The sequence below is a fragment of the Pomacea canaliculata genome, linkage group LG10 (genome assembly GCF_003073045.1).
Source record: "Pomacea canaliculata isolate SZHN2017 linkage group LG10, ASM307304v1, whole genome shotgun sequence".
NCBI classification, from domain to species: domain Eukaryota; kingdom Metazoa; phylum Mollusca; class Gastropoda; order Architaenioglossa; family Ampullariidae; genus Pomacea; species Pomacea canaliculata.
The window spans coordinates 22,048,285-22,071,905 of NC_037599.1; the positions used below are offsets into that span (position 1 = coordinate 22,048,285).

Genomic DNA, 23,621 nt, shown 5'->3' on the forward strand with positions numbered 1-23,621 from the left:
ACACACCTCGTTTCTGGTCTTTCAGTTTTCTTTCATTTTTCAGCCCTTCTTGCTTTTATTTTCTTTTCGCCTCTTGGGAGAAGCTGGTTTGATGATTATTTCCCTTGACTGAGAGAAAGAGTTTTGCGGGGAAAGCTCGTGTTCGAGTGAGGGGAATGCCAAGGTGCGGGGAGTGAGTGAAGGGATAACTTCTGGAATACATTTTAAGGCTCGGTAGGGGGATTTGGGGAACATATATCGTTCGTCAAGGTTCCCCTCTCCACAAGTTTCAAGAATCAGTGACAGGGACATAACTTACAAAGACTTTAAGAGTTTTCTGCGATCACGTGACCAGCTGATGATGTGGTGTCAGTGGCGGTCAGAGATCCTCATCGCAACAACAAGACATCAAAACCTCTTTCAAACAACCGAGAAACAGCAATGTGTAGCTGCCGGGTGGTTGAGGTGGGGAGGGGCGATAAAGGAATCAGTTTACTCCACCCACACCAACGATTTGAACTGATGTGACCTCACCTGTTGGAGGAGGGGGCGGTGACCTCTCGTGCAGGTAGCGATGACCTCACACCTAAGGATCACTCACCTCACATGCAGGGGCGGTCACGTGACATCACGGGTGGCACGTCAAATTGATCTCATGTGTAGGGTGGGAAAGGTGGGATGGCGGTGACCTAACAGCCACAGCTCGGTATACCTGTTATTCGGGGTGTGGGTGGGAGGTAAATGGTAGTGGTTAGGTTGGTTAGGTTGAACTAGTGCCGCATCGAAGAAAGTGCCTCTGATTCTGAGATTCTGATAACAGAGCCTGGGTGGGTGGCTACCTACACCTGTACTGGGGGCTACCACAGGGGTCTCACCTTACCGACTATAGGCTTAATGCTCAAACTGTGATCCCGAAGTAGTTCTGGCGGATACATCGAGAGGGAGGAGTAACAGACGAACAGAACAGATGAGAAAGTCGATGCCAGTTTTTTTTAAACGGGTATCACCGGAATTTTCATTAACTCGATTGAAAGTAGATGGGTGGTACATGTTTCGTCAGATTATTTATTTTGTTTGTAGTTTTAGTTCGCTGGGATATTTACAGATTAAACCACACAAACCATCTCTCTCCCTCCTCTCACAGGTTTTTGGGGTGGGAAGGTGTGTGTGGGATGGGGATGGAAGGTTTCGGGGTGGGGAAGAGGTTAGGGGAGGGAGAGGAGTCTTGTCGGTTCGTTCACAGACGTATATCTCTGGACTGCTGGCTGTCTGCCGACACCAACTCTCAGTCTCTCTCTCGAAGTCGAGGGCTGCCAAGTCTCGGCGAGTCATTTAACAGTTTAATATCCCGATCCGCGATAAAGTTCTTTAAGTCGACAATAGATTTGCAATAAATTTGTGATTTTTCTTACTTTTTTTTGGCAAAAGTCCTCTTCCTCTACATCTCATGGCTTGCAGCCAGTAAACTGAAAACACAGCCGACCATCAGGCTTGAGCTTTTGTACCGCAGTCAACGCGAGAGTTCGCATCGTCGGCTCTTCTTGTTGACATTGATGGTTAAACGAGTTTGTGTTTTGGTCTCGTTCTCGAAGTGAACATGGGGATGAGGCTGTGGGGAAATCTGTATGCAAGCAGTCCAGTATGTCCGTGATTCGTCTAACCGCGGTGATTCTTTGTCGTCGGACTTGAATAAGATGCTGATGATGGCAAGGTGAAGGTCCCGAAAGACGGAAGATGTTTCCTGTAGGTATACAGTCTATATTCCGAAGGAGGAGGAGGAGTATTTCTGACTGTTTGAATCATTCATGCAAAGCCTGTGATACTGGATTAGCCGTAGTTTCGGGCAAAGAGTGTTGAGTCATGTCTGATGCTGTCAGCCAGAGACTCACTGCTTTGCGAGCCGGAAATGAGAAGTGCTGCCACCTTGCAGGTTGTGAGCACCTGGTGGTAGACGCGAGGGAGTCGGTCGTGCACGTCGCTGCGAAGTGTGGGGATCGTCAGTGGAGTGTGGGGGATCATGCTGGGAAGTGTGTGGACTTCACAATGGGACACGAGGACAGTGTTGAGTAGTGTGGATGCCGTGCAGCGAAGTCAGGGGGACTGTACTGTGCTGCGCTCCATTCGCGCCGACAAGGGCGTCAACTCCGATGAGCTGCAAGGACAGTAGAGAGAAAAAGAAAGGGAACACTCAGTTCTCTCCCCTTTCCCACCCTTCCTACGTCCGATCGCTATTGAAGCTTTGCTGTTGTGTGATACAATTATTTGACTAGAGCTAAAGACAACCTACCAACAATTGGGAAAACGATATACTTTTCTTACTTTAAAAAAGATATTACCCACATCCAACAACAACTACAGAAAGCTTCCTTCTGCTCAGATTTGGACAATCAAGGACTCCTGAACAGGAAGGAGACAGAATATTGTTATTTCTTTTTCACTTTCCTCCTGTCAAACCTGCGATCAAGGTAGCAGTGATCATCCCTACCTGCCGGAGAAGCTGCGAGGAAAGAATTAAGTTTGAAAAAAGTGGCTGAGGTCTTGTGTAGTGTCGTGCACGCAGACTTTTCACTGAACGAGGAGCAATGTGTCAATGTTCTGATGTGAAATGTCCTCCTTGATCGTAAAATTTGTCGTCGAATGTGAAGCCCCTGACCTCTGAGAGAATAACAGCAGTGTGATGTGAAGTATGTCACAATGCGATGTGAAGTGTGTCACAGTGTGATGTAAAGTATGCCACAGTGCGATGTCAAGTATGTCACAGTGCGATGTGAAGTGTGTCACACTGTAGTCTAGCAACGTGAAAAGCAATTTGTGACAATATTTGCTTTTTTCCCCTAGGAACGCAACATAGCGGACTGTCACTTGAACTTTGTTAACACCAACGACAGTTGATGTGCAGTCGTCGTCTTTAGTCATCTACCACTCCTCTGTAGCCTCCGTGGTTGCAGAAGCAGCCTGGTGAACAGCTGGATGGCTACAGAGGTTACCACTGGTCTAGTCTCTGACCTCAGGGGCTTCCACTTCTCCAGCCCACGACCCCTCACCACTTTTTTTTTTTAATGCCCGTCTTCTCTTGTGCTTCATTCTCTTTCTAAACTTCTGGATCCCTACAGAAGTCAAGATCCTATCATGACATCCCATGGATGCTCTGGCTGATCGTTCCTCGAAGAAGAAGCACCTTTCTACAAGAAGTCAGCACATCAAGCCAATGGCCATTTGACTCTTGTTGTGACAGCGTATGGCGACATCAACATGCCTCAAACATCACCTGGACTGTGCACGTGCAGCAAGCAGGATTTCTCACATGTCTTTTAAAGATTTATATTGTAGACCTCATCATGTTTGCGTGTGAAAACACACTGTTTCATCTGAAATTCACATGGTGGGCATTACATGCCAAAAACTTTAGTGACATCCTCTTTAAGCGCAAGTACAACCAAACCCTCAACATGTTGACAACTTCTAATCACCAGCGATGTGGTGTTCAAGAGGATCACCGCCAAACAAACAAAAAATCAGTTAAAGAAGCTGTCATTCATCTGTCTCGCGCTAGTTGCCCCGCCCCTACACCAGTCGACATTGTGGTGCTGGCAGCCACACCCTTTCTCTACCAAAAGTATTTTTCGTGGCTGACCACCGAAACTTTGTGTTTGAAGGGAGAGAAGCCCTCGTGGTGTGTTCCTGGAGCGTTCTCAGGAGATGATACCGTCCTTGCAGCAAAGTGCATCTACAGCAGCAGCAGCAGCGGCGGCGGAGGAGGAGGAAGCTGTGATGGGGGCAAAGTTTGTGCCTGAAGCGGAGGAGCAGTAACTCTCAGCAGCAGGCGATTAACGTTTGATTGGCATCTGACCCCGCGTTGGTAAATGCTAGGTGCCGGAGGGTGAGCGCGCGGCGCACGTCTGGATGTAGCACTGGCGCTGTCTCCCCGGCACCTTTCTCGTCGAGAGAGAATGTTCGCCACCACACAACAACCAACCTGGCGGCCAGACCCCCATCGGCAGTGGGAACAACGTGCTGCTGGATTTATACGATGGGAATCTGAACAGCACCGATCTCCGCCTCCATCAACACGAAAACTTCTGATGTTGGATTCGCACTCAGCATCTGAAATAAGTTTTTATTTATTTTTTTAAAGAATAAGTGTTTACGTGTTAACCTTGTTGCTAATGTATACAACCAAACATTAAACAGCTTCATCGAGGATTTTGATTTTTTGGGTGACCCCTTGTGCCACGCAACATTTCGATATCAAAGAAGGGAGGAAGGGAGAAGAAAAAAAAAAGAAGATATTTTTGTTCCTTTGCAGCGGTGGTCAACAGTCGAGGCTTGGCGTTGCTGGCTGTGAATGAAATACTTGGTCGGAGCGAGTCGCGGCGTCGCGGCGTTGCTGTCTAACCACTCTCAGTCATTTTCATTGGCTGATGACGTCAAGTGTGGGCTCCGTACGGCGCTGCCATTGGTCAGTGACAATCCATGCGGAGAAGTACCGCGCGGATCTCGGTACCGCCGCGCGAGGGGATCCCGCGGTGCCTTGGTGAATGAACCCCCGTCGTGACTACCTTCATCCTGTCACAGACCTCAGCTCTCGCCACACAGGTCAACAGAAAGAGTTCATGTCAGCTGATTAATCCCTCGTTAATTGTTCAGAGGAGACTGTACCACGTGTGAACAGGGTTCAGACAGAAAAAGATTTACAGAGACGACATTTTTTTTTTCAAAAGTTCAAGAAAAATAAAAGAGGTCGGCTTGTGGAAGGACAGGACAACAGAAACTCGACTCCCATCGTGACAGGATGGAGTGATGGATGGACTTGTAACAGTCTGGTTTTGTTCACATCTCTTGTTTGTCCACTCTGAAGCTCCACCCTCCGTGGGAGGGAGGGAAAGGAGGATGGAATGTACCAAGACCGACAACTTTTACCTGAACACCACTTCGGAACTGAAGTTATGGCTCTTCGTACCTGGCGTGTAGTGGAGACTGTGCGTGTGGCAGCCAGGTGCTTGGAAAGAAGAAGGAGGGCGGGGTGGTTACGTGTGATAAGTAATTACTTACCTGGTCGCCCAGGTGAAAACGTTGAAGCTGCGTGCGTGTTTGTGTGCGTGCGTGCGTGGACTAGCAACCTTGCGGCAAACGATTAACTGCGTGGTGACTGCAATCGTCGGATGTTCGCAGGCGGCAAATATGAAAGCAATGCGACCTGGGAGTGACGCAAGACTACCTTCGTTTCATCCTGATAACAGGACGGCGATAAGACCTCCAGCTTATCTTCTAATTGGCTTTGCCTTCCTGTGCGGAACTATGTGATCCGCACACAAACAGATTGGCTGGGATTACGGAGGGACCCACTCCAGGACAGACAAACAGCGGCGAATAGCCTCCACCCGGGTTGGCTCCTGCCCCGGAGGGTCTCCCAGTGCGCTTGTTGCGGAAGTGAGAGTGAACTACGGCGAGGGGTGAATGGGATCCACGTGATCTCACCCTTTGAAGGTAGGGGGAAAGGGTTGTTTTCAATGAACTGTGCATCGCTTCATCTTTGGGTGGAGGGGGACTGTTATGTGAGGCTACGGAAGTTGTGAATACGAGAGTTGGCGAGGGAAAAACTCGGGGATGAAATGCAGTTACCGACAGATGTCCGTGATGCAGGACTCGCGCCGTGAGCATGTGTTGAATGGTCTGAAGAGGTCAGTGACTTGGGATTGTAACATCTGTAACATCTGTAACAACTGTAACAACTGTAACGGACGACAGACTGGTCCTGCAGAGTGAATAAAGTTTGTGTCTTCCGCTGGAACCTCGGAGCTTGTGGTCACTGACTTCATTCAAACCATTTTGTTTTCGAACACCTTGGTGAGGGACAGGGAGGAGATTGTTTGGTTGCCTGACGGAGTGTGTGGGTGGGGTGCTCGAGGAGGGGAGGGGAAGGTTCATGGGGTGTGTCCACTCACCATGTCGCAAGTGTGTCGCGTGGCATGCACCACCCTGCTGGCGCTGACTGTCGTGCACGTGCAAGTGAGTTGCGGACACAAGGAGCGGACAACCACCGCAGGTCCCGTGATGGACAACACACAGGAGCCGTGTGACGTGCCACCTGACGTGAGTAATGTTTACTTTGACAATGTTTGTTGTGTCAGGTAACTAGTCTGGGATGTCCTTTACTTCACAATGTCACAACCATGGCAACCCTTTCAGAAACTGGTAAAACTACCGACAGGTGTAAGACTACCTTTGCCTTCTGTCTTTGGCAATGCCATGGTGTCAGAGATGTGCTGCCAGCTGTGGGGAAGATGACTGACTAGAGATAAAGAAAGTGGAGGAAGGAGTGAGAGAGGGTGAATCTTGCACGAACAAGTCGTCTTAACTAGTTTGAGCTTAACTTGAAAGTAATTATATCATTCTTGACTAGTTAATACTAAAGAAATCAAGAGTTCTCATTTATTTCCACACTTGGGGAAAATACACAGCAGAAGGTTGCTTTATGCAGTGTACGTCACACAAATTGAGACACTCATCAGTTATATATATATATGCACCTAGATACAGTACGTCACACAATGAGACTCGTCAGGTAGTTGTCGCTATATTTGGTGTGGCTGGTGGACCCCGTGTGAGCGATGCAGGACAAGAGGAATGGCGAATGTTAGTGCAGTCACAGCTGCCAGCCATCTGCAAAGACTGGGACACGAACAGAGGGTGTGTCTGGGTGGAGCAGGCGAGGGTAACCGGAGAAGGGTGGCAGCGCAGATGCACAAAAGACGGAGGGTAGAATTTATGGAGGAAGCCACGGCCCTCGCCACGCGAACCCCGTTGTCTCGTCGGCCCGGCGACGGAGGGCGCTGAGAACAGATGACGTCGTCGGTAAACGACACCCTTGATCTGGCGTGCCTTGTAACCCCGTCTTTGATTGGCGATTAGCTCCACAGTTTGCAGGGTAGAGGGGGTGTGTGGGTGGTGGGACGGAGGGAGCCCTGCACTACTCAGAGGGCTGCTACCCCAAGGGTGCGACAGGCGGGTGAAACTGCCCGACTTCAAAGAAATAAAACAACCAAAACTAAACTAATCTCCTTAACCCTCAACAAATCAGAGAGGAGGAAGTGGACATCTTCACGCTCGTTACCAATACCCTCCTAATCACGTGATTCCCTCCGCCATCTTACATTACGTGGATGTCTTCACGAAGTTTACGTGGTAACTATCCTGATGTCGATCTATATGAGGAGGGGTGGGTAGATGAGTGGATGCTGGGGGCTGATGACTAACATTAACGAGACGCGATGTAGAGTATATGCTTTGATGTTCTGCCATAAAGGACAACGGCGAGGACACATAGATGAACTGTTGGAAAGCAGTGAGAAGGGTGGAGAAGACTATTTGTATTCTTCTATAATTCAAACAGACCAACATAAAAATATTTGATCTTTCGTCTTATCTTTGTTTAGTAGTCTGTCTTTCTTTTCTTGCTAGGTTTTTATTTCGTGGTGGTTCCCGCTGATAGGTATATATAGGTATATTTTTTTAACTGGCTCTGATCGTCTGTAGATCGGTCTGGTAAAGTTATGCCGCCTGTGAGCAGGTCAAAGATATCATTTGTCAAAGGTCAAAGGTGGTGCAGATCATTGGCGATCAGATCAGCGCTTTGATGGCTTGAACAGCTTGCGGGTACTTTCCGTTTTTAAACAAGTCTGAAAAATAAATAAACTTTGGCACTTGTTTTTTTATTTTAAAATAATCTGAAAAATAAACTTTATCGCGTGGTTTGCCATCTACAAAAACATTTTTCGGCAAAGCTCGGCACAATCTGAAGACGATCAAACTATACAGGTGTGTAGCTACAGGTGTGATGTATGTACAGGTCATGTCTTATTCCAGGATACAAATGTTTGACACCCGCTCCTATCCAGTCACAATTTTAACAACTCCTTGTTAGACCGAAAGTTTTTTTTTAAAGACCTCCAGGGAAACTGTCCGCAGGGCAGCCGTTACACCATTTTATTGCTAGGTGTTGACAATTATCATTCGGTCGCGATGTTGACCTTTTCCCTCCTGTCGGCGAGTTCGCTAGCGGCAGGTTTGTTAGCTTGTTTACTGTCCCCCATACCCCGCCCCCCGCCACGACTGAGAGGGTGTGTACATGTTCTCTCCTTACTACACAGAGGCTTCAGGGCGTCCTGGAGGTCCGTCGAGTGCATGCAAGCACAACCATGGCCTGAACGTTTGTCGAGGGGCCGACAATGGGCTGCGTAGGTCTTGGAAAGGTAAAGGCACACAGCGCATGCGTTGTTGTCGCAGCCCCGAGACAGGTGACTGTGGATGTTTGCCAAGAATGTGAGAGAGCCTCGTTTCCATGTTGTTCAAGGCCGCTTGAGAGAACCGTGGGAGATGTGGCCGCACCTTCCCTTCAAGGACGGTGATAGACCATTGATAGACTGAAAAACAAGAGTTTTGACGGCAATCCACCCACGAACACCCGTTGTGGGGGAAGAAAGGCCATTCTGTAGATAGCAGACCTAGTAGAGGCTGATGGGAAAGGGTATGGCGGCACGTGCAGCTCGTAGCTGAGATAAGGAATGAAGGAGCGTGCAAGGCAAAGACACCACCCACGCTACCTGGCGGAGAAAGGAATCCACGGCTCGTACACGACTTACGAGATATAACCCTTTGCTCCCACCCGAAAACCGAGTCCATTAGTAGTTAAAAGAAAAGGATCTCAGAGGTGTCATCTGGATACAGGTGAGGAATGTGCACTGCAGCATGGAGTCAAGAGCCGATAGTAGATATCTCCCTCAGCGTGATAGAGAGAAAGATGTGGGAAAAGGTTCTGGATCCAGAAAAGGAGGAATGAACCCCCGGTTTGAACACTGGGGTAGACAAAGTTCCATTATTTCTTCACCGTTCATGTGTATTTAAAAATATTTTTTACGAGTCACTAAATTAGTTTTCTTAGTTTGGAGGGGAAAGCTATGATGTCCACCTAGGGACAGGTGACACATTGAATACCGACGATCAGTATTTTAGTTTTAACTTGTGAAAGGTTTTAAGGCTTCAGGCCATTGCCCTTCTTACCTTGCAAGCACGGACACACACTCACCCTGGGAATACACACACACACTGCGGGAACACACACACACACAGAAAAGTGGTTTAATGAGCGGCTAATGATAGATGGATCAAAGAAGAAGAAGGAGGGGATTAGTGGGGTCTGTTTCCCGGGTAAATCATTTGAACTTGAAAACCCTGAGATAGTGATGGACAGAGTGAGTGGGGGAGACCATCGGTGTCTGGGCCAACACGCGTCTTTAGCCGCCACAACCGAAGCTGTGTTTGCTGTGTTTGCTTGCGACCGAAGCTGTGTTTGCTGTGTTTGCTTGCGACCGAAGCTGTGTTTGCTGTGTTTGCTTGCGACCGAAGCTGTGTTTGCTTGCGACCGAAGCTGTGTTTGCTTCTACAATTTTCAAGGCAAAGAGGAGGGGAAAGGTCCTCGCTTAATGTCACCTTTCTCCTCCTCCCACAAGCTGGTGAGTACGCTTACCATGTGGTTGAGGTGGCAGGGTGGGTACCCGGACCCAGGGCTACGGACTACGAGAACAAGTGTGCTCCATTCTTAAGGGATATAAATATATCTGCTTAATTGACACTCACTTAATTGACACTCACTTAATTGACACTCATTTAATTGACACCATTCATTGCAATCTGTGCAAACAATTGGTACGCCGCGAGCGTTTCTGTGTTTTCGGTATCCGCATTAACTGTCAGGACGTACATCGAGAACAAAACTTTTCTTTTTGTAGCTACCTTGATTGTAAATTCTCTTTACACACAGGTATCTTTGTTGGCTGTCATTGCTGTTGAAGTAAATGTGTTTGTATATAAATTCATAAAAGCAGATTCACTGCTCGCTGGAAACGAAAGTGTGATAAGATAATTTTGTAATGTCTCACTGACCCAACCCTTTTCCCCACAAAGTGATAGTAGATAATAGATGAAACGTGCGCACCGATTAACATGTACTCTTCAGCTCCAGAAATAGAAAATGGAAGACAAGAAAAACAAAATGTTTAGACTCGTTCGCCGCTCGGCGTAATTTTTATTGGCGAAGCAGTCGGCGGAGAAAAACAAACAGAGAAAAAGCGGGGAGAGAACTGCGAGGCAAGGCATGTTAACATAGAGACATCATCAGCTGATATCAGACCCCTCCTGACCCCAGGAGCACAATCTTCACACCCCGCTCCTCCGCCTCTCCCTCCTGCTTCCCGACTGAACCTTTTACAGCCGGTCATTGGGTGGTTGATAGCCAATCGTAGGATCAGTTACAGCCGACCATTGGCTCTGTCCTCGGATCTTTCTTCAAAGCTGGTCATTAGTTCTTTCATAGCTTGGATTAGTCACAGCTGGTGTAGGGGTCAGCCTCGTCATGGGGTCACAGATGTCCCCTAATAACCATGAATAGTCCCAGCTCTCACATAGTATTGTTCGCAAAAGAGAATGTATTCATGTACAATTCTGACGTCAGGGTTGTTGTGGACTTCTTGGTGTACATGGTGGTGTGTGTAGGTGTGTATCTCGGTAAGATGTTATTCACTCGGATTTATGCAAGGAGATGACTTTCCAGTGGCATCAAAACTTGTAACTTGCGAGTGTAAACCGCGACTAAAATAAACAATATGGAATATAAATCCAATTGTATCGGATCAAAGGCTGTCGTGGGGGTTATGCACACCATGAAATCAGTTTATTGCAAAAGGTCATGGGGTCAGTTCCGGTCTGTGGCGCTGGTGTGGTATCTCATTCACAAATGGACACGCACGTGCGAGCAAAAATAAACACGCCGACACGCATGTACGCCAAGGGCACCAGGGTGGATCCTGCATCTCCGCCAGCTTTGCCCAACTTCGGGGGCAGATCCCCGAGGCAAGCCCGCACCCTACACCCGGTCCCCGGAGAACCACGAGATCACTGTAAACAGAAGACTACCCGGGAGTGGAGAACGTGGCTGCGCGGTTACAGAACTGATAAGACTGTGGGGATGTTCCTCCTCCCTCATCCCCATCCCCATCCCACCTCTCAACCATTTCACCGCCAGGTACAGGAGAGATGGCTAGGAAGGAGAGACAGAAAGAATCTGAATGACATAACGACAAAAACTGGTTCGTGATAATAATATGGACAAAGAAGTAATTGGGGAAATGGGAGATAACTGTAAACATGTTTTAATTTTTACATTCTCATGTTATAGTTTGACGCCATTACTTTTTTTGGAGTAAACATTTATATTTGTACAAACATGGACTGAAATACAACAAACCACTTAACTTCTCACGCCTGGAAAGAATTTCCCCCATTCACTCTTTCTGTTTGCGCCTGCGCAAAATGTATGCAAGGTGTAAAAGCAAGAACGATAACCCTTCTTGTTTCCGTTACTGTTGCATTCTGTTTGTGGGAAATTGCGACAGATTTTCTGTGCTTGTACCCTAACCCTGTTCACAGTTTCTTCACAACCATTGTCGCACCGGGGGGGACTCGCCGCCGCTCGCCCTCGTCACGTCCTCCGCAACCTCGTGGTACGCATTACGTCCCCTCGGTAAATCCCCGACATTCTCCCTCCTGGCCTCGGTCTGGCTCGGTGGAGTACACCTTGGTGCGCACCCTGCGACCAGTATCCTGCTCGGTATATACAATCGAGTCGCAGTTAGAGGCTTTCCGTTGTTACATCCTTTCACTTCGTGTGTGGTTTGCACTTGTATCCTTTCAATCTCTCATTCTTTCTTCCTCTCTCTCTCTCCCCACCCCAATCTCTATGTCGACTGCAACAGCTGATCTTTGAGCAATGTTTGAGTGTGCTGGATTCTACTGATATTTAGTGACCATGGCGTGACCATGTGACACAGATACTTCATTGGAAGTTTCCAACAATAGAACACAACAGACAGGTCACGTGAGGTTAGGAGACGAGAGTAAGATGATTAGTCGACGAGCGAACGTGTAAAGGTGTTAGGAGATCACAGGACTGTAGAAGGTGTGGTAGTTGGCGCTACCTGCAAAATACTACTGCCGTGACAGCTCAATTAGCTCGACCGTTAGTTTACAGGTAACACAGACAGTGGGTACCTGTGAACACCTGTGAACACCTCACGGACTTGCCACACCTGACCAGCGACACTGGCTTCACACCATCAAGCCTTCCTTTCCCACTGCAATCAAATACTTGCACCTGTCATGTCTGATCACAGACACGAGTCCTGTGAATTCCTGTCACCCTGACGACATATTTTCTGGTAATAATTAAAGGTGATACGACACTACCACCCTGAAGGGTTGAAGTCCTTTCCTTGGAAAGAACAGACCCACCCAAGATAACCGCTCACGATACCCACCCAAGTTGCTGTCTTTAAAGACCGCAGTCATGAACTGCTTGGAGGAGGGATAAGGGAGACAGCAGGGAACGCCCACATTGGGGAACACACACTCCCCAGTCGATCCTTTGTCGAGATTAACTGTCAAAACAGTCTAAGTTACTGGTTGATTGCGTCAGGTCCTGCTACCAGATCCACTCGGTCCCTGTGATCCACAGTATTAGTTCCTGACACCTAGGTGTCATGCTTTCTGAACAGAGCTCTTGGATTTCAAGGTGTGGTGTTCGTGTCCCAGGTAGCGAGATGTGCGACTTGTTTTCTGACAGTGTTCGTGTCCCGGACTGTTGGAGTGAGAAAAATGTGGGCGTGAGTGTTGCTCAGTGACTGGCGAGTTGTGTCCCGCTTGTTTGGTGAGCAGGATGTGATGTCACTCTGTGACTTGAAGACATGTCTGTGAGTGTGAATGAACAGCAGGATGTGAACATTACGACACTAACTTAGTTCCTGCTTCCTCCTGTTTGCATGTTAGCTCCCTTTGTAGATAACCAGAATGATGCTATTAGGTCAGATAATCCATGGAAGTGATCGTCTGATATCGTGTTTTCTGTTCCACGGTTTATCAGATCTCAATGCTATCCGTTACTTTTATTTATAAACGGTAAGTAAAGCAAGATGCTCTCTCTACTCCACATACACATCGCCGATGACCCACGATGCAGTCATCTAAAGATAATGCGAACACAAGTCCTCCGATAACCCAAAGGTGGAGGTAACTCTTGGTTATAATGGTTTTGTCGCATTAAGTCCTGCATTTCATCACATTGGAGGTAAGAAAAGATGCTTTTTCTCCAGGTGTTGGCACTAAGGTATCTTTTACCGCGAAAAATCCTCCGATAAGGTTATCTTTGTGGGACTGAAGCACAGAATACGTGTGTTGAGGACGAACATTTGTTTTCATCGGTGGAGGAGATGAGTGCCACACTTCGCCAAGGGTCTTAATCAGCGCAGAGGTGGCAGGAAATGCAGCCATATGTCACAGTTATCCGGACAGTAGGAATTTTTCTGAAGGTTTCAGTCTGGACCTAACAAGGCGCAGACCTGAAGACGTCCATCTGGACGCACAGCTTCTGGAAATTTCTTTCAATGCCTTTCAGCCCATTAAAGTTCAGTGATGAAGCTTGAAACACGACGAGAAAACGTGAGAAGGGAGAAAAAAAAAGAATAGACGAAAGAAGAAACTGCGCATGCGTCGCCCTCCCGATAGTGATGGTGATGATGGTGGGAAATGTAAGGACATGGAAGAGACACCAAGGCTAGGAGAGAATGATGGAGAAAGCGAAGAAGAGAAGAAAGAAGACGTATGAGAAAAGGCACTGGTGAACGACTCACGGGAAGTGAGTTAATGAGTAAAGGCGACATTTCTGTTTTGTGAGTGTAAGAGATGGCAGCCATTTAATTTCGCTGTTCCATTAATTCAACCTGCGAAGCCCCTAGCAAAGCAAAACGTAGGTGTCACGTGACGAATGTGACCCTCACGATGTCCATCTGATGTGTTGCCATCGTGATATTTACTGATTGTCACACACACACACGCTCGCGCTCACAAACAAACACACAAACACAAGCATGACTGTTCCAACGACGATGATGTTTAAGCAGTTATGGGGCGATAACCGCGAGGGTTTCTCTTGCCGCGCGGGCGATAACTGAGGAACATAAAGTATCCTGTCACCGAGAGGAAGATTTGTGGTGCGCTCACCTCGCTTTTTATTGGCTGCTGACTTGAATCTGAACTGCCAGAAGTCGTTAAACTTTAAACTAGTCGTCAAAGATGGCGCTCTCGCGATTATGCACACGGCGAGGGCACTAAACCTCGTTGTTTTTTTCTTCCCTTTTTTTCTGTTAATTTGTGCTCCACTCGTTGTTAACGAGCAATGTTAAACAGAAAGATGTCTGCCTGGGTGACAGAAACACAAGAGTACTACGATGTAGAAGTCGATCTGGTTATACTCACAGTAATTAATGTTAAAATCCTGAGACTATATTAGGGAAAGTTGCGTGAGCTAGATACAGTGAACCACTTTCTACTCTACACCATTCTGTTGCTTTTCACTTTTGTCATGATTGGAGGACAACGGAGAGGCACATAATTACTTGCCATGGTCATTTATTGTCTGTTTCGAGAAGTAGAGAAGGGTCATTGTGAATGAATGTTAATGAAGAAGTGAGAGAAAAAAAACAACAAATGGGAGATGTCGACGAAAAGGTTGTATTTTTCTGGGGTACACGCAGAGGTGGAGACTTCGGTGGGTGGGGACGAGGAAGAACAGTTGAACTGTTAGCTGGAATATTTACATAAAGGTTTTCACCTTTTGACTGAGTTTATGCTGTCATAATATTTTTTGAATGGAGAAGGGGAGGAGGGATAAGATAAGTGCTTGTCATTGTGTACGTGTGTGTCTTCTTTTTTTTTTTCTCACATGCATTTGTGAGCCAGTGAGTGATAACTGTTATAAACACTCTTAGCTGTTCAAATATTGAAGCTCAAAAGGTGTGTGACATATTTCTTCAGTCTATCACTCAGACACGTGACATGCTCGCTCAACACTCGCGCAATCGTCCTGACATTTGTTTGTTCCTTCATTCCTGAACAAAGACAAAGTCTGTCTGTCTTTTGCACGCCCTGTCCATTTTTCATTGTAAAAGGAATGCCACACACACACTGCTTAATACAATAACGAATAAAAGAAACAATAACTCGCTACACTTAAACCAAAAGAAAATATTTTTTTCCTCATCCTTCTCTCTCTCTCTGCCTCCCCGACTGGTTAGAAAGAAAGATGCTGCCATTGTTGCTACTTTTCATGCTGCTCTGTTGGTCTTATTATCTTCAAAAAGTCGACTGTTCGACACATCCGGGAACAATCATGCTTCGATGGTGAACCTTGCTGCTGGCTGAGATTTTCCTTTGCACACCTGGTCGGGTGGGCAACGGTTAGCACCTGGCACCAACACGGTGTGAGCTGAGTGTGCTGGGTTCAGATCTCGTCTGGGTACGTTGTTTTTCTCTGCATATGGCATTTGTCTGACAGGACCGGCCTGCTTTGCCATGATGCAGCCTTAGTTGATGACTCGGCTTAAAACACCCATAACCCACCCCGACCCCTTGCTTTGTCCGAAAGGTAAACAGTTATATCATTTAACTGTCCCTCCAGAGTTTTGAAGCTACTGTATAACAGTTTAATATGAGGAGTCTTTTCTATTCTCATTTTTATAGTTTTGATATATGTTAAATTTTGTTTGTTTGCTCTGCATATCTCTTGTTTTTTTAACATTGAGCTCATTTTAGTATTTATTTACTTTTAGCTACGGGTGACCTCAACATGTGAACTCGGGATACGCATGCGTGGCCCATCTTTGTTGTCAAAATAAACTGGTGTGTGGCTCAGATTTCTGGCCGCCTTTGGCTAATTATCGTTTTTGAGACTTGCAGTAATTTTTCTTAATCCCTCCTGATGGAGCGAGATCGTGTTGTGGTGCATGTCTGGGAAACCTCTCAGTCCCTCTCTCAGTATTGAGTTAGACAGATGGAGAGCGGCAGCCGGCAAAAACTGTTGTGAAAGTGTGTGAAGACTGTAATTGTAATTAATGCGTCTAGACGAGGGCAGAGAGAACAAGCAGCGATGAGATGTTGCAGTCTGTGCTGCTGGTGCACCGCTGCAATGAAGGCGCCCGACGCTAAATACTGAGGAGAAAGTTCGGGTGGAGCTGTGGGTAGACGGAGGTGAGAGTACCCAGTGTGTGTTTGAGAGAGAGAATGGGAGGTATGGTGGATGATCTTCTTTCAAATCTTTTGCCTCGAGACTGTCAGGGTACCATTCCCTCCGATCTGAGGGAAAGGTTCCATCGTTACCACCCGAGCTCACCCTAATCAGTCGGAACGATAATCGTCTTCAAATCACTTTGGACAGAAGCACAACAATGGAGACTCACCGCCTCCCCCAATCTCCAGAAGTAGTTTGACCGTTGGCACGACACAAACTCAATATTTACTCCCCCACCTCCACACCGTATCAAACAAGATGGCACCGAGGTCACAGGTCAGCGATAAACCACGCGGGACGCGGAGGGGCGGCGGGGCGCGTGAAATCCGATCAGCATCAAAGGCCCGCCGCCGCCCGTGTAAATAGTTCCCCACATCGGATAAGGTGTCGCCTCCAGGGGATTAACCTTCCCCCAAAGAGCACACAAATGTCACACAGCCACGTTACTTTCAGTCCACTGACGTGTTCGTGTGCATTTCGGGTACCTGGCCTGTCAGGTGCGTGTCTCGGGTATCTCTCTGCGCCTATCTCCACAGCAATCCCGGAGGAAAAACCCAGAGCAGCGGCGGTGGTGAGGAGGGAGCTTTCCACTCTTGGCTTGAAACATTCGGTTTTTGGACTGAATAAATGGTTGCTTTAAGCACGTGGACTTGGGGTAGTTTTGTACCACTGTAGGGTAGAGACCTATATACGGGTAGTCAATATGGGGAAAGACGTGAACACAGGAAGAGGGGTTGATGAAGCGTGTCTGACGAAGCATTTGATCGAGTATAAGATGTTCCGTAGATGAATCCTACAATCTTTTTTTATGTACACTCTTACAAACATGGGGAAGAGGACAGCTGAGCAGTTAGAGCGTCTGCGTTCGAACTGAAAGGTGCCGGTTCGATACCCGCTCACTTCACACAATCGACTCAGATGTTGGGAATGGGAATGACTCCCTAGAAGGTTGGTAAAACTGGCCCCGAGAAAAGTGAGGTCTCGTAACGAACAAACAATTCTATTTTTTTTTTTATTTATTTTTTTATTCGCTCACATCGATCTCGCAAAGTTTCATGTAATCAAGTCCAGGGTAGTAGATTAGCGGGTAGACAGACTCCCAGTTACTTTTATTTTACGGGTGGGCAGAAGGTCGGTGCCGGTGGTTGTCGCACCTGCAGCAGATAAAACAGGAGGAGTCAGTCAGTCATCAGGACCCTTCCCTCCCCCTCTAACCCGACCCAGGAACTCACTGGCAGTTATCGTTCCTTTCCGACTCTGAACTCCTCCAGAGGGCGCTGTTCACACGACTCACCAGCCCCGCTATTAACAGTCTAAGGATCTGTAGCTTATCATAAAAAGGTGGCTGACATCGAGACTAAGTTTAAAAAGAAAATTGTCAGCAGCAGATAGGACTCTGACATTGTAGCAAGATGTGCATCCTCCAGTCTGCAGGGAGATAACTCCAACCTGCTACCCTCGGTTGATTAAGGAACCTTCCTACGGATTAGTTTCCGTCGGTTTACTTGTGTATTTCCGTTTCCCTTTGATTATCGAGAAAGGATTGAAAAATATTTTAATTTTATTAAGTTCAAATTTATTTATTCTTTTAAATATACTAATATTTAAATATTCTAATATATAGATGGAGGGGAAATGTCATGTGACCATCTGCGGATTAACACAGCTCACTCTCCAAAATACAAGATAAAATAAAATTGCTGTGGGTACACATTCCTGCTGGTCAACAGTTAATTTTCTTCATTCATTGTGTCCGAGCTCGCTTCATTAAAAGTTTGTGTGGCTGTTTTTTAAGGGTTTGTCACGTGCCCAACCTGATTAGCATATCATCTATGGAGTCTGTCCTAGAATTGAGTCCAGTCATAAAAATAGTATTTTTCTCTCTGCTCCTTCTCCTAGAATGAATGGAGGAATGTTAAATGTGGTGTAAGAAACAATTATATGAATGAGCAGCCGTTAGAATAATTTTTTAGAAAAGGAATTCTTTGTTATTTTACTGGGAATCTATTTATACCACAGACGTGTGCGAACATGAAACGGCCCGCATTCCTCCCCTGCTCTCTCTCTCTCACAACCTTTTTTCAAGACAGACTTATTATCTTCTTCTTGGAGGAAAGGAATAAGTTGTAACTTGTGTCTTTTTGTCTTTTTGTAAAACCTGGCACCGAGGCTGTACGATTAATGTCCTGCAGTTTCCCAAAAGCTCACCACGAGGGCGATAAATGGCGAATTCACATTTGGAAGCCGCTCTTAAAATCGGTGATGGAAACTGCAGACACCTGACAAGTTTGGAATCATGAAAAATCCAATCCACAACATGAAATATCAAAGCATGCAGACGTGGAGCTGGTATTGGCAGCTGCTGCAGACTCCCAGGACCGCCGATCCATCTCCTGGTGTCGCTTCTCTCACCTCGGAGGTAAACAGAGAAAGAGCACGAGCGGTGCCAGGGATTTGATCCCCGTTCTTTGAGTTCCACAGCCTGCACATGTTTTTATTTTCCCATGAGCGCATCCAAAAATCAAAAAGGTTGCCGGGAGGTGGAGTGGGGCGAGATGGTAGGGGAAGGGATGGGTCATGAAGAATGTAAACATTATCATGAACTTCCCACCAGCACGAGGTGTCGAGAAAACACTTTACCTGCCTCAGAGAGAGAGATGGGGAATATTTTATGCTGAAGCCAGAACAGGGAGCGGCGGAGGTATAGGTGAGAAATTTACACCTCCCCCCAACTACAGGTACATTCACATAACGGTATGTGTGTCGTGCTGCCCTGTCTTCATTTCACGGAGCTGGTTTTTTTTAGTTTAAAAAGGGAAGGGGAATACGTTTCTGGCAACTTTGTTTCTTTATCAAATCCCTACCTTCTTCATTCCGTTAGGGGAGGTCCAGTGGCGCAACGCTTAGCGCCCGTCACCAATACAGTGAGGACTGGATGTCCTGGGTTCAGTTCTCGTCTTGGGTCCACTCAGAACATGTGGCATCTGTTTACAGGGCTGGCTGCTTTGTGTGATGTAGCCTTAGTTACTGGCTCGGTTGTTATGTACCCTATGTATTAAAGTCTAAATATACCAACATCCCTACCATGGATGATGTTGTTATGACTACTGTATGATGACCGCTCTAGTGTAGTTAATAATATTATTGTTTCCTGTAGTGTTTTTTATTTCTTCCTTTCCTTTTTCTCTTCCTGCGTGTGTGTGGGCATGCGCACAAACTGGACGGACGGGAGGGATGGGGTAGGTGGGCGAACGCTCAATTAGTTTCCAGTATCCAAAACGAGTGTTCTTTTTGCACAGCGCCACCTGGTTCCTTTCTTTCCTTTGCAAATGTGGGGGTCGGCGGTTAGCGAGCTCGGGTGATCACTTACACAGTTTTTATACAGTTTTTGTTAAAAGACAGAGCTTGAGTAACCCGGCATCGCCAGGGAAAGACAGGGGGCGCTGTTCCCATTCGCATTAAGTGCCGGGTAGTGTGTCGACAGGTCCTCGGTCCTCCATCCCTGAGCATCGCCTAAATAACTGCCAGGAAGCAGCTTAATGGCGGGCTGGCCCCTAATTTCACTCTGGTACCTTTATCTTCACGTTGCCATCGGTGACGGAGAAGTTCTAGGTCGTCTTCCACTGCGAGGCTCTTGTCCATCTTGTCGACTTGCGGTGGAGGCTAGTGTTGCTGAGGCAGTAATAGACCAGTTTCCAGTTGCGGAGTCGGTTAGTTTCTGCGCATGCGCAGTGACTCGTTAATTCTTGGGAAACTGAGGAGAATGGATGACCTCCAGGTCAAATTTCAGGCATGTGTCGAGATCATGATAGGAACAGACAGACCATTGACTAGAGGAAGACCCTTTCCTATCCTGATTCTAAAAACAGGAAGTCGTCACTGCAGACTAATTTCTTTTTCAACGAATTTCCGGAACGATAATGGTCCCGGACTTTCGCCATCTTGCGAGGCTGTTGCTCAGACACCGTACTTCATAGACCGCGAATCTCTTTGTAAAGGTTCGATTCTTGCAGGATAGTGTTATAAATTTTTTTCAGAAGGATTTCCTGAATTTTCGCTGACAAAGTTGCACTTCACAATGAAAAGTCCTGTCAGTGTTTCCACCTTTAACTGTGTCTGTTCACTGGTCCACGTGGCGTTCATTGCAGAGAATACTGTCAGTCCCAGCGTTAGTTCCTGGTAGACACAGAACCAACTCAACAATCTTTTGTTTTTGTCCACAGGGCACGAAGTTCTTCTGAAAATGAAAATAAATTTCAACCCAATTCCAAGCTGAAATGTTGTCTGAGGAAGCGAACTTTGCCTCATAATTAACCTCGTTAAATAACTCATTATCGTTGATCTCCATAGGTCTCTACAACTCTATACCCGGGGTGTGCAAAGTACGGCCTGTGGATGACTTTGGAACGGTATCGTCTGCCAAATGTGAAATGCATTTGTTTTCTTTTTTCTTTTTTGTTTGTTTAAAGCAGCCTAAGTTAATTTGCTTAAAATTTATTTTCTCAAGTACAAGAGAGTTAGAAATCGGCAGTACAGTAGTACATAGCAGTACACAGCAGTACATAGCAGTACAAGGTGTAAGTTTAGTATTAGTGGTTCGTGGCTAGCAGGACTCTTGCCGAACTCTTGTGTGAGGGGTATGGAAGGAAAAAAAAGTAGTACTTTGATTTTTTTTTTCCTTGGTAACTGTAACCTGTGACGACGGTGACTTTTATGAGAGCGGAGCAGGAAGCAGCTTGATAGAGCTCGGCACTGCCGCGAGTTTCTTGTTGATAAACTGAGACCACGTGACTCGTACTGAACACTGCTAATTAGCTAACAGTCGTTCATGTCAAGTTCTGATGCTCGCGACATCCGAGTTTCATTTTTGCTTATCTTCTTTTTCATCTCTTCTTCTCTTTTTCAAAACGAACACCCTTCGCCTTATCCACCCTCGTCAAGCAACAGACACCCATTCATCAAAGCTGCTTCACATGGGTATCGAACCAGCTGCAGAGCGCTGTCTCCGGGTTTGTAGCAGGTTTCTAGTCTAATTCAAATAAACCCTCGTCTAGTATTAATTCTTGCTCTTCTCATCTCTCCCTCTTTTCACACACACACCTCGGTGGTATCCCACTGTCTGTACTGGACTCATTACCTTCACCCAGTCACCATGGCAAGCCCACGAGTTCTCACCTTCTGTACCAGGAGTGCACTTGGCTGGCTTGAAATCATTTCGCCGAACCTTCGAGATTCCTAAAATATCGCGACACCTGCCGGCCAGCCTGTAGGAAGCAGGCGAGCTGTACATCGTCCTGCTTTTTTGCCGGCTTGTTGTTTACATCCATAAATTCTTCCTTCCCTCCAGCATGCGGCAACCACCTTGTCATTGGCGGCGCTTGCAAACAGGTAGCAGCACCTTTCCCTCTCCTCCCATCTCCTCCCATCATCCTCTCCGCTTGTTTTCTCAAGTACGGAAGTCTGGCACCGGCGTCTTCGGGTACCTGACAACAAAAGGCGAGAGAGATGAGTTGATACACATTTAGCTAGGGTGAGGATGAGTGACTGCACTGACAGGGATGGTTGAAGAGTAAGATCAGACGATCATCTAGAAGTCAAACGTTTGATGAAGACCACACTGGCAGTGTGTTTGTTTAAATGTCTGTCCATCGGCATCTTTTCTCTTCATCTTTCACTTATCGTTTTACTAATGACCGTAATCACTGTCTCCACACACATCTCCCTGCTGTCCATTGTTGACAACATTGGAACATCGATCTTGTTATCTAGTTGTTGATCTCACATCAGACACGTCACTTGTGCATCACGTAATGAATTGCACGTGCACGCGCTGACACGCCCTCGGGAGGAAACTCACTAGGGAGAGGGGAGCAGCAGCTTCTGAAAGCGGACTGAACATTACAGAATTTGCACTTCTAAAAAGGTATGATGTCTGGAAACTTTACAATTTGTTACACACCCCACAAAGTACCCGGTCACCTTGCAATGGCTGGAGCGGTTTATTCACAAGCTCGGAGGATTTATTTTGAATGCACAACGCCTCCTGATGTGGAACACATTCCGAGATGTTAAAGCCAAGTCGCCACTCACACTAAAACGGTTTTTGTGGTGTGGGGTAGGGTAGGAGGAGTAGGAGAGGAAGAAGGGAAAGGTTAACGGGGTAGCCTTTTCATCTCTGTCCAGTACAAGCACAAGCGCTCGGTTCCGATTACCCACACCCGCGCAGTTGCGGTCACACGGTTTAATGTCGGAATTGTAGGACAGGGGAGGACAAAGCCTCGCCATTTCTGTCGTTTTAAAACCTCTGAATGGACGCGGGACTTATCGTCTGACAGTTTAGCCGACGACTGTGCAAGAGAGATTTAGCAAGATGACTATCGGGGTGGATTGGAGCGGGTGGCGTCGCCGTCCCGAGCCCTCGGCAAACACGACGTCTACACATGGGCGGCGCCGGTGACGTCGCGAGTCCGCGTGACGTGCACGCACCCAGGGTGTCAGCATCCACGTGATGGATGGGTGCGACGGGCAAGTGGTTAGCCGTAAAGGCTTGTTTGGACTCCGCGATGTTTTGTCGCCGCCTGACGAGCGGGTGGAGACACGTGACGAGATGTCAAACTTCTGGACAAGAGTTGAGGACTCTAGGCATTCCTCTTTGCACGAGCTGTAGTCAGGGAGAGAGAGAGAATACTGTAGTCATGGCAACAGGAAATGTCCGATGAGGATGATCAGTTTCAGAAGGTCTGTCCAAGTGTATCGACAGTGGTTGTGTGTTAACGCGAGACAATTAAAAATATTGTTGTCCAGCATACAAGTTGCAAAATGTTTGTTGTCTTTCGTTATTTTTGTTGCTCAATATTTTTCACAATAAGGTTAATGTCAACATACCAGAATATTCCATGCTACAAAACCAGTGGTTGACGGGACTTTAGTAGGCGGTCAGGTAGAAGGTTTGTTTGATTTTCTTGGGATGTGGTCTTTCCTAGAATCGAACCCAGGGCCTCTGTAAGAACCTGCGGTAACTATTCACTTCGCAAGGGTTTCGCTTCTAAGAAAAAATATTTAACACTACATTACTTGAAAAAAAAATAAAAAAGGAGGACAAATGATTAGAAAACACTCCTCGGTTATCAAGGGTAGTCAGTGTTGGTCGTCTGACTGAGAAGCCGAGCCCTTAATTAGGGGCTGTTGCTCCTGCGAAAATAAAAAAGGAAAAACAAATCCTCGACTGTGTATTGTGTCCCCAGCATCGTAAATAACCAAAGTGGAGATAAATGAATGTTGCAGAAGGCTGGATTTTGCGGTTGTTTTTTTTTATTTTATTAAAGTGCATCTACTGTGCTTTTGCGAGACATAATCTCAGGACACGTGTTCTCCAATAAAAGTGACTGTGATTGTGGATAAATAAAGTTGTATTGCATCATCATCCTCTTCATCCTCCAAAGCCACAGGTCTGTCATGACTGTCCACT

At 46.8% G+C, this 23,621-nt stretch overlaps 1 protein-coding gene across 1 annotated transcript in view; it reads left to right on the forward strand.

Moving 5' to 3' along the window:
* Positions 1–4,224: 4,224 nt before the first annotated feature.
* Positions 4,225–23,621, forward strand: part of LOC112573478 (metalloprotease TIKI1-like) — a 48,062-nt gene continuing 28,665 nt past the window's right edge. Inside the window, 1 exon segment of the mRNA XM_025253897.1 lies at positions 4,225–6,072. Coding sequence (XP_025109682.1) covers positions 5,926–6,072 — 147 coding nt within the window. The 5' untranslated portion in view covers positions 4,225–5,925.